This window comes from Mus musculus, chromosome 2 (genome assembly GCF_000001635.26).
Source record: "Mus musculus strain C57BL/6J chromosome 2, GRCm38.p6 C57BL/6J".
Lineage (NCBI taxonomy): Eukaryota > Metazoa > Chordata > Mammalia > Rodentia > Muridae > Mus > Mus musculus.
In genome coordinates, this window is record NC_000068.7 from 111,811,972 (window position 1) to 111,825,178 (window position 13,207).

The 13,207-nt window shown below is 35.7% G+C and overlaps 1 protein-coding gene and 1 pseudogene across 1 annotated transcript; both read right to left on the bottom strand.

Moving 5' to 3' along the window:
* Positions 1 to 1,814: 1,814 nt before the first annotated feature.
* On the bottom strand, positions 1,815 to 2,753 carry Olfr1303 (olfactory receptor 1303). The gene has a single exon (NM_146402.2). It carries the CDS (start codon positions 2,751 to 2,753, stop codon positions 1,815 to 1,817), a length of 939 nt encoding a protein of 312 aa, NP_666514.2.
* Olfr1304-ps1 (olfactory receptor 1304, pseudogene 1) lies at positions 11,169 to 11,521 on the bottom strand (annotated as a pseudogene).

The window sequence follows — 13,207 nt, forward strand, 5'->3', positions numbered from 1 at the left end:
CCTGGCTGAGGGGAGAAGCTGGATGTGATGTGTCTTCCCAGGAATATTAAAGTGAAAGACGATAGCTTGTAATAGGCATAAAATTTTTTTGATAAGACAAGGATATTTTCTAGCACTGAAGAAAGAAGAAAATTGCCTATCATTGTTGAAAGTTAGAATATTCAATGACAGGTGACTAATTATTAACCTGTCCCACAGGATTCAGTTATTCGTGGGTGCAAGGGGGACCGCAAACCTGGAAGGAAATGGAAGGGAAGGAGAGGCAGGAGACCAAGAACGGTACCTATCAAGGTCTCATTTATTAGGCTGAGGTGCCTTGTTTTTAAAGCATACATCTCGGGGAATAGGGGAAGGGTTGAGGGGGCATTTTACAAAGAACAAAGAAGTGGGCATCTGCTGACATGGGGGCTGAAGTCAGGCGCCAGACAGCAGGCACTCTGCATCTTATCTTCAGAGCATAGATCCTCCTTGACAGCCTTGGGTCTCAGGCTGGGCTCAGGCATACATAACTCATGTCCTTGGATGGCTTGGGAGTTCAGGAAGAGATAGTGAAGAGGGGACTATAATTCAGCTTTTACAGCCTCAGGTGCCAGGAAGGGAATAGGGAGGAGGGGGTGATAACCAGCTCTTAGCACGAGGCCATTTGGCCTGTTAGGGAGATTGTGAAGGGCTCGCTTTCTCACGGGATGGTCTCTGACAAATTATTATTTTAGTAAGTATATAAGTAGCTTTAAAATAATAACATACTAATAATTTTGAAATAAAATAAGCTAGAAATGGAATATAATTGTTGTATATTTGTACACACTATATTAATCAACATATATTTTTATTTGACTGAATCTTTCTTCAATGAATGCACTGTTAAGTGTAGCCTTAATTTTTCAATGCCTCCTTTCAACAATAGTTCTTAAACGCTGTAACCTCCCTTCTAATCCACCACCCACCAGAGGTAGTGGAAAACAAAAGATACAGGGATAAGTAAACCTGTTTACAAATTGTTCTTTGGAGCAAATCCCTTCTGCATTTTCAGGAATTCAACAGTTCAGTTCAAATGTCAGCAGCAGCCTGATCCACTGGCAAACACTTCACAGATATGCCAGAGTCCAATTCTGTAAAGTTGGGATAGCAGACATGACTCAGCAGTGACAACATGACCTAGCAGAGACATCAAGGCCTCAGCATGAGTCAGCAGGAGGATCAGCAGGGATGTCAGAAGTTCTCAGCTGAGCCTCTCTGAACAAAGCAAAAATCAGAGAATACACAAGACCAAGAAGCATTGCAGAGCTAGCTCTACCAGCAGCCCCTCTCACAGTTCATTGAGTCCTATTTATACTCCCTCCAAGCATCAGGTGTCCTCAATGGTTCTTGCCTCACCAAGTGTCTTGCTCACGAGTCTGTCTTCACAAAACACCATGTTCATCTGTCTCAGCTGATATCACTCTGCCAATAAGCCCAAGTCTGCAGAAGTGGCAAGAAGCTCCAAGAAATTACCAGCACACAACCAAAAGTTTTTTGGTGCATTTCTCTCCATGCAGTCATAACAAATGGAGTGCAAAAACGAATGTAAGGAAAACCAATGCATGTCTGTTTTTAGCAAAGAAACCATCAAGCATCCTTTCATGTGCAAAACAGCCTTTCATCTGTGTCCACTTCTGGAAAAGGTCATGTTTTGGACCCAGTAAAACAGAGACCTCTCATATTTTCACTTCAGTCAAACATGAAAAGACTCATTAATTATGAACATCACTGATTCCATTTCAAAAATACCTCATAGAGGACATATTGTTATTCAAGTAAAGGTGGTATATTATTTATGAAATACCTCTAAAGGTTAATAATGTTTTGAAAACTCTCCTTATTACTACCTTCATCTCTTTATTTCTGAATGTGTAGATAACTGGGTTCAGAAAAGGAGTAAGAACCGCATCAAAAAGAGCAAGAAATTTGTCTATCTGGGAGTTAGGATGGGGCCACGTATATATAAACAGAGTAGGACCAAAGAAGAGAAACACCACTGTGATGTGAGCTGAAAGAGTGGAGAGGGCTTTGGATGAACCACCTGAAGAATGTTTCCAGACACTAAACAAGATGAAGATGTAAGAGATAAGAAGCAACAAGAAAGAGCCAACACAGATGAAACCACTGTTGATAGTGACCATGAACTGCAACTTGTAGGTGTCTTTACAGGCCAATCTGAGAAGTTTAGGAAGGTCACAGTAAAAGCTGTCCAGTATATTTGGGCCACAGAAGGGTAAGTCAATAAGAAAAGCCAGCTGGAACAATGAGTGGCTAATGCCCAGGCCCCAAGCAGCACCCAGAAACAAAACACATACACGTGGACTCATGATGGTCAGGTAGTGCAGGGGCTTACATATGGCTATATATCTGTCAAATGCCATGGCCACAAGTAGCACCATCTCCACTCCACCAACTAAATGGATAAAGAAGATCTGAGTGATACAGCCTCCAAAGGAGATGACTTTGTGCTTTCTAAACAAGTCATAAACCATCTTGGGGGAAGTAACAGAGCAGGCTACCAAATCAATGAAGGAGAGACATGCTAGTAGGAAGTACATAGGTGAATGTAAGTGAGGGTCAATGGTCACAGAGAACACAATGAGGATGTTTCCAGCCATGCTTAATATGTAGAGCACCGAGGAGAGCACGAGGAGGAGGAGCTGAATCTCCCAGGAGTGGGTGAGTCCCAGAAACACAAACTCAGACACCACTGTGTGGTTCTCCCCATCCATTGGTTCAGCCAACTGGACTATAGATACACTTATGAGAGCTAAGAAAATCATGGGAAAGTAAAATTATTAGGAATGGTAGTAATTTGATTATTTTGCATTTATGTTATCAACAAAACTAATTATAAAATTTATCACACAGACTGAATTATAATGGTATGAATAATATTGAAGATTACAATAATACTGTATAATAAAAGCATAATTCAAATTTCATAAAAGAACTAACAATGAAGCCTCTAACAGCCCAGAATTAATGAGGAAATCACACAAAACTAAAATTTTCAGAAATCTGCACCAATAAAGAGAATATGCAAGCAAGTAATTATGTTTGCTTACAAATAAAAAATTCATGGGAAATGTAATTTTCTCCAAAGGTAAATAAGACACACTGTTACATATGACCATGAAATACTAAATCATTTCATGTTATTAAAATTCTCATATTTCTCATAAAAGTTACACAAGACTCTTAAATGGAAACACAATCTAAAAATTAATGGTTGAATCTCAATCCAGAAGTGGCAACTATATAATACTTATGCTGGAAATGAATTTAAATGGTATGGAATAAATCACAAGATATTGATTAATATTAAGTAAATGAAACTACTATAGTATATGAAAAGCAATTAGTTTATCAAAGGCAGAATGTACATTCTTTGTCATGTTGAGAAGATTTCCTATTCTTGTAATTCATCTCTTTTTTAATGTGATTTTTATAATAGGACATAAAGTTATCATCCTGACCAGTTTGAATGTATAGTTTGGCAATATGGAATATCTCATAGTATTGTGAAATAAATATTCCAAACTTCATCATATAACTTTGAAACGTTAGGTCTATGAAGCATCTCTAAAACATGACTCTAAAGAAAGACCCTTTTCTCGTTTCTAGTAGATATTCTACCTTCTGTGTCTGTCAATCTGACAAGTTCATCTGTTGACTACAATTAGAATTACATGGGACCTTGGTCTCTGTCACTGTTTTGTCTCTCTTACCAGAATCTACTTCAAACTGATCCACTGAATCTTTTCTCATATGCTTCCAAGTTCCACCCAGATTATAGCAAGCCTCTACTGGCCATAGTACTACGAGGATTGTTCTGGAGCTTATTATCTGGTCCTGCAAGGTTTTTCTCTGTGCCTGAGAAATGTGTGTACATTTAACATTTCACACTTTCTTCTCCTAATGTGCATGCCTATCTGGCTACCTTGGATAAAAAATACATCTACAAACCTAATAACTGTACACATTTCCTAACATGCTCATAGCTGTTCTTTTAAAAGAGGAAATGTGAAGCTTTCTTCATCTTTGCCCTGACTTTATTCATCTATTGCTTATTTGTTTCTTAGTGGGTTGGTTTTGTTTGTTTGTTTGTTTGTTTGTTGTTTTGGACTGGTTTTTTTGTATATTCATTTAGGTTTTATGCTCACTGGTCTGGTATTTTATAACAGCATTGTTGCTATGTCTGACATGATGTAGGTATGTTGTATGTTCAAAGCTTCACACTTTGAACTCATTTTTAATTTAAAAAAAAAAGCAAACTAGCCATAATCTATGAAAACACTACAGATGTTTCTTAGCTTTGATCATATATAACTAATTCCAGGAGTAAAGAACAACTGACACCTTGTAATTTTTGAGTGTGCATGAAATTGAGGGGAGAAAAAGATTATGAGAATTAGGTAAGCTCCCAGTGGGTTTAGGATCTAAAAATTATCTTGCCTTAGAAGACACTCCGATGGAGAATCTGTTCCTGACATCCTTCAATTGTGGACACAGCTTCAGAAGCTGATGATACCTTCTTAATTTACCTCTTTGTCTCAAGCATGGCAGAAACTTTCATCATGTCTTGGTCTCACTTGAACTTATGACTGCTCAGTCAAGAGTTTGTACATTCAATTAAGTCAAATGGCTTTGTTGTCATCTCCTGAACCCACAGTCCACAGTCTACAAAAGATTTTTTTCTGCTTTTTATGCTCAGAAATGTGAGACCTTGGAGAAGGAAATTCCATCTGCTCCCTATATGGGAAGAATAAACTGAATGAAGAGTCTGTTAAGAAGGAAACATGGATAGAAACATGAGCAACTGATTCACCTATGAGAGGACTAGGAATATTCTACTGATAAAAAGAAATCAAGGCTTTGAGTCTCAAAATATAATCACCTAGTAAGCACCCCGAACTACTGCACTATAGATTTACTATTATTCCACAGAGAAAAACAACAACAACAACAAAAAAGCCCTTGAGACTCAATAATATAAATTGAATATTCACACTATTAGCAGAACTTGAAAGCAGAACCCAGCACTCTGGAGTCTTGATCTACAAACTGAATATCCTAGAAAATTACCTACGAAAAAAAGAACCAAATATCAAAATTTAAAATATGACTTATATATTAAAACTAACAATTTACATTTTGACCCAATTTTTCTGTTATTTGCACTAAAATATTTTGCATAATAATAATCACAGAATATATAAACCCTGACTAATAACTATGAATAAAACTATGAAAATAATTCTTACTGTCATACATCATTTTCACTTATTACTTTGGCATCAGTTTGAAAAAAACCTCAGAATTTTTTAAAAATTTTAAAGAATATTATTATTGGAACATATATTCTGCACCCACATTTTTATTCTCCTCAAAATGCTTAATATGCATAATCATCATTGATATGTAAATAAAAACTACACTGAAATTTTATTGTACCACAACCAAAACAACTATCATGGGGAAAATAAACAAAAAATACTGATAAAATGAATGGGGAAAGGGACCCTTAGTCACTACTGTCCAAAAGAAAATTAGTCTAGACACTAGACAAATAAGTATGTAAGCTCCTCACAAAGTTAATGCTATAACTTCTATACACTCTAGCAATATCATTGTTGGTTATATAGCCACAGGGAAAAATACCACCATGCTACAAGGAGACTTGATGGTTCATGTGCATTGTGTCATATTCACAATAACCACCTGTGGAACTCAGTTAGGTGCCCATCAGCAAATTAATGGATAAGCAGACTATGTTAGGTGTACACAGTTGACTTTTACACAACAATAAAATAATTTTATATTTATTTCAATAAAATTGATGAAACTGGAGATCATTGTTAGTAAAATAACCCAGACATAGAAGGAGAAATATTGTACAGTTTCTATCATATTTTGGAGCTAAGATATAGAGCTAAAAGAAGAAGAAATTAAAAGTGTAGAAGACTCTAAAAATGTAGAAGTGTTAATAAAGAGGAGGAGTAAAAGGAGTCAACATACATTATGAGAATCCATTGAAATGTCATAGTAAAACATTTTGTAAAACTAATAAATGCTGACCAAAAATCAGTAAAAATTCACAATGCTTGTCTTTTTCATACCATGTGGTAAAATTCAGGATTTTGTCTAAAATCTGTAGGTGCCCAGCTCAGTAAATCAGTTAGAAAAGCATAAAGTGCACAAATAGTATCTGTAATATAAAACATTAGACAATATATGATATACAGAAAGTAGAGAAAATTATATTTTATATATACATAAATAAATAAAGCATTCACGTTATTTAGAAAATAGAATATATTTATGGAGACGATGAACTATGGTGAAAAAATGAATGATAATAAATTAAAAAGCACCTTGATCAACAATATGTAGATTCTTTGATTGATACTCTAAATTTTCATTTCTGTTTCTCACAAAACACAATGGGCTTGAAAATCACTAAACATTTCTAAAGTAAAACACTGCTAATAATACCTCATTGTCTTCAGATGTGCTCTACATGCAAATTTTTCTCATATGGAAATTAATACTAATCACAACTAGTAGCCTATTCTCAAGCACTGAGGTCTGTACAAAACAATAGAATACAACTTGCATGTCATAGGAGAAAAGGTTCTTGGGTAGGTACATAATAACACGCATTTTTTTTAAGTTTAAGCAACAATCTGAGAGGTAGAAAAATGAGGAAGAAGTTAGTAAATGGAAGAGAATCATTCATAGAAACTATGGGAAGAGGGCAGAGTGTACTAACTAGACAAAGGGGAAAACCAGAAGGTCAGATAACAATGAGTATGATCCTAAAATCCAGTTTCACCTTTCAGTCAAACGATCTACAACTACTCCTGGCTCTGTGATTAGGGGAGAAAAAGACTACTCTTTCCAGTACCTGATCAATTAGACTCACAATGTGTATAAATGCTAATATGATAATGGATATAAAATTTCCTCTTTGCTATGTAGTAGACATGAGAATGACCCATAAATTATAACTGTCATACTTATTTGAGAAGCCCTGAGTGTACTGAGCAGGAGACCCTGTAATAGCATAACGGACATGCTGACCAAGTATGTGCAAAATTTAAATATCCAGACACCCCTCAAAAATTTCTACTTCTCTTCATGAACACATCTAACAAGAGAAAATTTAGAGTATTCTTTTTAGTACGTTACAGTATTCTTTTTAGTACGTTACAGTAGAGTGATGCGTGGCATGGGCTTTAAAATCTTCCCAGACTATTTCAAATTACTCTCCATTTTCTCTCTAAGCATGCAAATGTATTGATGGGATTTTTGGAAAAAAAATATATATAGATAGCATATGTATCTCATACACATCCACCACTTACTATTTTTTAGACATAGTCACATACAAATGAAGGGCACATATATGCACAAAACATGCAAATACAAATCAATAATGGTGGTACAAGCCAAGTTAAGGCAAGTGTAAACTTAATTGTCTTTGTTTCTATTCCATGTAACATTTTATCAAATCAGTTTATTAATTAAACTGTATCTACTGAGAATGTATTCTGTATTAGATGCTTAAAAGCATTTGCTATTAACATTAAAATAAATAGGAATAGTATGGAAAACATTACAGAAGCACTATCAACTGTATAATGCCTAAAGTAAACTAAAAGAACATAGCTGTAGCAAGGCGATAACATAATAAAATGTTGAGAATGTTGTATTTAATGACACCATAATCAATTAAAATATTTTAGGATAAAACTTGAGAAATCATTTCAAGCAAATGACTCATATCAGGAATAGCAGGCCAGTTAGAGGAACTCTGAGATAATGGAGAAGAATGCAGGTTGAAGTAAAGCTAGAATTATTTAGAACACTCAAAGTAAAATGACAAATAGTTAAATAGTGTTGCCTGAGCTTAGGCTATAAGATGACAGAGAACTATTAATAAATATATTCAAGGTAATGAACATAGACTTAGGAGACAGGAATTAATAAGAACACTATTTAAGGTAGATGATTTGCTCACCAATGTGGTATGTAAACTCTAAGGACCAAAAAAAGGTAATTGCCTGTGAATACCTGAACAGAAAATTTGTATTAAAGATACAAAAAAAAAAAAATTCTCCATCCTTAAAAAAGAGAAACTTGTATTCTCTGATATTGTAACTATTGCCCCTTCACCTACCTTTTGTTCTAAAGGAACAAAAACAAAAACAATATCATAACAGAATAAGATGTGATCATTCCCAAAGTGTAAAATAGACCCTCTATAGGATTCTTGTAGTCAAGAAATACCCCTACATTTGTTAGGATGGAAGCTAACTGTAGCTCTAGGAGGAAGTGGCCACATAGTACTGCAGAGATCTGGGTTTTTCTGGCAGACTGAAATAGCATGGCCTGGAGACTATCCCACAGGAATATTTGTATTTCCCATGGTAGCCAAGAAGAGACGCTCTTAATAGAGGGAAATAGACTTACAAATCCCTTATGAGGAGACGTTTTTATTTGCATAAATAGTTTGAATATTATTTCATTTGTTACTAATTTTCCTTTTCTATTCTTTGAGGTTTTATTCATATATGAAATGCAATATGTTCAACCATAATTTCCAGTTTCAATTCATCCAACATTCACTTTAACCCATTCCTCTCCCAACATTGTGTCATTTTCTTTTGTTCAATTAACCAATGCATCTACTTAATGTTGCCTATATGTGCAAGGGTGTGAGGCCATACATTGGATCATGGAAAAGCTATCCATGGTCACAATCTCAAGGAGTAACTCTTCCTTCCTCACTAGCAATCAACTGCCTACAGCTCCCTGGTTAAAGGTAGAGAGTTGTGAGCACCTCCTCCATCCAGGCTAAAATTGTGACAGGTTTGATCTTGTGTAGATTCGGAGCAGGTGATCACAGACTCTGTAAGTTCATTAGTGCAACAGCTATGTCAAGTCCAGCACATTCCTCCCCATCCTCCAATTCTTACATTCTTTCTGCTTTCACTTTCTGTGAGCCTTGACCGTGCCAATGGGAGACTCAATAGCACTCGTTATATGGCAATCCACAGCCACCACACTTTCCTAAGATCCAGAGTGAAAAACAGAAACAAGGATTGGAATACCTACCCAACAATAACAAGGACAGATATAATCATTCTAAACCAAGATGCTCAGACATCACTTCTAAGAACACAATTAACACACAACACTAGAACCCAGAAACCTGACTACAATATGCCATGAGAATGCAATATAGCTGAAGCACAAGATTAAGCTTCAAAATAACTATTATTAATGTGTCCATGGACCATAAAAAGAATATGAATAAATCCATTAATAAATTATGTGAAAACACAGTGAAATTAAATAATGAAAATTGTTCAAGACATAAAACTAGACATAGTATGAGTAAAGAAAGTACAAACTGAACTTAAATTTGAAATGCAATGTTTAGGAAGTCAAAACCTCAGAGGTGTTCCTCATCAACAGCATATAAGAGATAGAAGACAGAATCTCAGGTATTAAGGGCAAGATATAAGAAATTACACCTAAATCAAAGAAAATTTTAAATACAAAAAGCAATAGGCACAAAACATCTAGGAAAACTGGGACACTGTGAATAGGCAAATTCTATAACTAACAGGAATTAAGAAAAAAGAAGAAAATCATGTCAATTGCACAAAAACATTTTCAACAAAATTTGGAAGAAAGTTTCCCTCATCTAAAGAAAGATGTGCTTTTCAAGATATAAGAATCACACAAAAAACCAAATAAACTGGACTAGAAAATAAATTCCCCATGGCATATAATAATAACACTAAATTTCCATAACAAAAGAAGAATATTAAAAGCAATTAACAAATAAAACAAGCAACATGCAAAAGCAGACATGTTACAATAACAAGTGACATCTCAGAGAAGACTCTGAAAGCTTGAGTTACAGCATAGACTACTATGCCCAGGAAAATTTTCAATCACAATAAATGCAGAAAGAAAAACATTCCACAATAAAAAAAAAGTGGTATCTATCTACAAATCCAACTTTACAAAAGGCTCTTGAAAGAAAACTTCAACCTGAAAAGGTTAACTGTACCCAAGAAAATATAAGAAATAAGCAGACCAGTTGATCAAAAAGGTGAGGTGAACCAATATTATATCAACAAATTATAAACACTGTTCATGGATAATTTTCATTATTAAAATACTCAATTACCAAATAAAAGAAAGGATCAGGTAACCGGCTCATTCGTCTGCTATATCCCGGATACATACTTCACCATCAAGAATAAGCATCAGCTCATGATGAAAGGCTCGGAAAAGATATTGCAGGCAAGTAGACCCAAGAAGCATGCAGGTGTAGCTATTTTTACATGAGTTAAAATAGATTTCAAATCAAAACTAATCATAGATAAGGAAGATTACTATATATTCATCACAGAAAAAAATCCACCATGAATATTGTTATGTTTAGAACTACATTTATGCAACAAATAAGAGAGCACCCAAGTTTGCAAAAGAAATACTACTAAATCATATATGAACACCCATACATTAAAAATGGTGGATGTCAATACCCTACTCTCACTACTCTCACCAATAGACAGATCATCTAGACAGAACCTAAACGAAGACCTGCTGGAGCTAAATGACTTCACAAATTAAATAGACCTAACATATTTACAGAACATTTTTCAGGGACACAAGAGAATACACCTTCTTCTCAGAGGCTCATGGAGCTTTATACAAAATTGACCACATATATAGAAAAAATTCAGGGCTTAATGGATAAAATAAAATTGAGAAAAAAAGACCTGAATATTATCTGACCACCATAGATTAAAGCTGTATATGAACAACAGAAAGTACACAAACTCCTGAGATCTAAACAACTTACTACTGAGTAAAAAATAGGCAAAGATGGGAGTTATGAAGGAAGTTAAAAACATTTTAGAGTTGAATGAAAGAAAATCACAACATATCAAAACCTATGGGAAACATTGAAGGCAGTTATACAAGGCAAATTCAGAACACTAAGTGACTACAGAGAAAAAATATGACTGGATAAAAAATTAACTCAAATATATCAGTAGCCACCCTTAATACAAATGATAAACAGGCTGAGAAAGAAATTAGGGAAACAAAACCCTTCAAAATAGTCACAAATAATATAAAATACCTTGTTTCAACTCTAACCAAGCAAGTGAAAAGATCTGTATGACAAGAACTTCAAGTCTCTCAAGAAAGAAAGTACATGGGAGATTGTAAGTGAGGGTCAGATGCCACAGTGAACAAAATGAGGCAGTTTCCCATCGTGCTAGCCACATAAAACATGAAGGAGAACACAAAGAGCAATAGTTGAATACTCCAGGAATTGGTGAGTCCCAGGAACACAAACTCTGACATCACAGACAGATTCACTCCTTCTATTGGTTGAGTTGGCAGTGCTGCCTGAAGGAAGAAGGAGGAGAACCTATAAATTATAATTTTATTAGTATAACATCCTGTGTATGTATATATGTGTGTGTGTGTGTGTGTGTGTGTGTGTGTGTATGTGTGTGCTAAGCATCACTAGTAATCAGATCATAGCTTCAGGCTGCAGTAAAATATTACTTTGCATTTTCCATAAATAACAAGGGAAGATAAAGGGAAGTATTGAGAGAAGAAAGGGAAGGGAAGGGAAGGGAAGGGAAGGGAAGGGAAGGGAAGGGAAGGGAAGGGAAGGGGAGGGGAGGGGAGGGGAGGGGAGGGGAGGGGAGGGGAGGGGAGGAGAGGAGAGGAGAGGAGAGGAGAGGAGAGGAGAGGAGAGGAGAGGAGAGGAGAGGAGAGGAGAGGAGAGGAGAGGAGAGGAGAGGAGAGGAGAGGAGAGGAAAGGAAAGGAAAGGAAAGGAAAGGAAAGGAAAGGAAAGGAAAGGAAAGGAAAGGAAAGGAAAGGAAAGGAAAGGAAAGGAAAGGAAAGGAAAATGAGGTAATCATATTTTAATTTCAAAAACTTGAAAAAAATTAAAGCTAACAAATTTGGTTGAATTTTAAAGGAGGGTAGCCTTGTAAACACTTGATGTGAATATAAATTCTTTAAAAAATTAAATCCTGCTACAAAAGGCTGTATGTAACAAAACTGGAAAATCTAGATGAAATGGTTGATTTCCTAGACAAATTCCATGTACCAAAGCTAAATCAAGAGCAGATAAACTATCTAAATAGGCCCTAAGGAAATAACCAAAAAAAAAAAAAAAAAGCCCAAGGCCAGATGGATTTAGTGCAGAATTCTACCAGACCTTCAAAGATACCCTGATACCCATATTCCTCAAGTTGTTCCATTAAAAAAGAAACAGAGCTGGACAGTGGTGGTGCACACCTTTAATCCCAGCACTTGGGAGGCAGAGGCAGGCAGATTTCTGAGTTCAAGGCCAGCCTGGTCTACAAAGTGAGATCCAGGACAGCCAGGGCTATACAGAGAAACCCTGTCTCAAAAAAAAAAAAAAAAAAAAAAAACAAAAAAAAAAAAAAAATGGAAAGAACACTACCTAATTCATTCTATAAAGTCACAATTACTCTGATACCTAAAGCACACAAGGACCCATCTAAAAACGACAACTTCAGACTAATCTTACTTATGAATATCAATACAAAAATACTCAATAAAATTCTTGCAAACCGAATTCAAGAACACATCAAAACCATCACTATGATCAAGTAGGCTTCATCCCAGGGGTGCAAGTTTGGTTCAATATACAAAAATCCATTAATGTAATCCATTATAGAGATAAACTCTATAAGAAAAAAACATCATTGGATGATGATGATGATGATGATGATGATGATGATGATGATGATGATGATGTAAAAAGACTAAAAGACTTGAAAACAAACAAACAAAATCTACAAAGTACCCAGGGAGCTGGGGGGATCTGTAGAACAACAATATGAACTAACCAGTACCCCCCACACACACACCAGAGCTCATGTCTCTAGCTGCATATGTATCAGAAGATGGCCTAGTCGGCCATCAGTGGAAAGAGAGGCCCATTGTTCATACAGACTTTATATACCTCAGTACAGGGAAACGCCAGGGCCAAGAGGTGGGAGTGGGTGGGTGGGTGGGGGAGTGGGTGGGGGAGGGTATGGGGGACTTTTGGGATAGCATTGGAAATGTAAATGAAATAAATACCCAATTTAAAAAAAAAAGAGT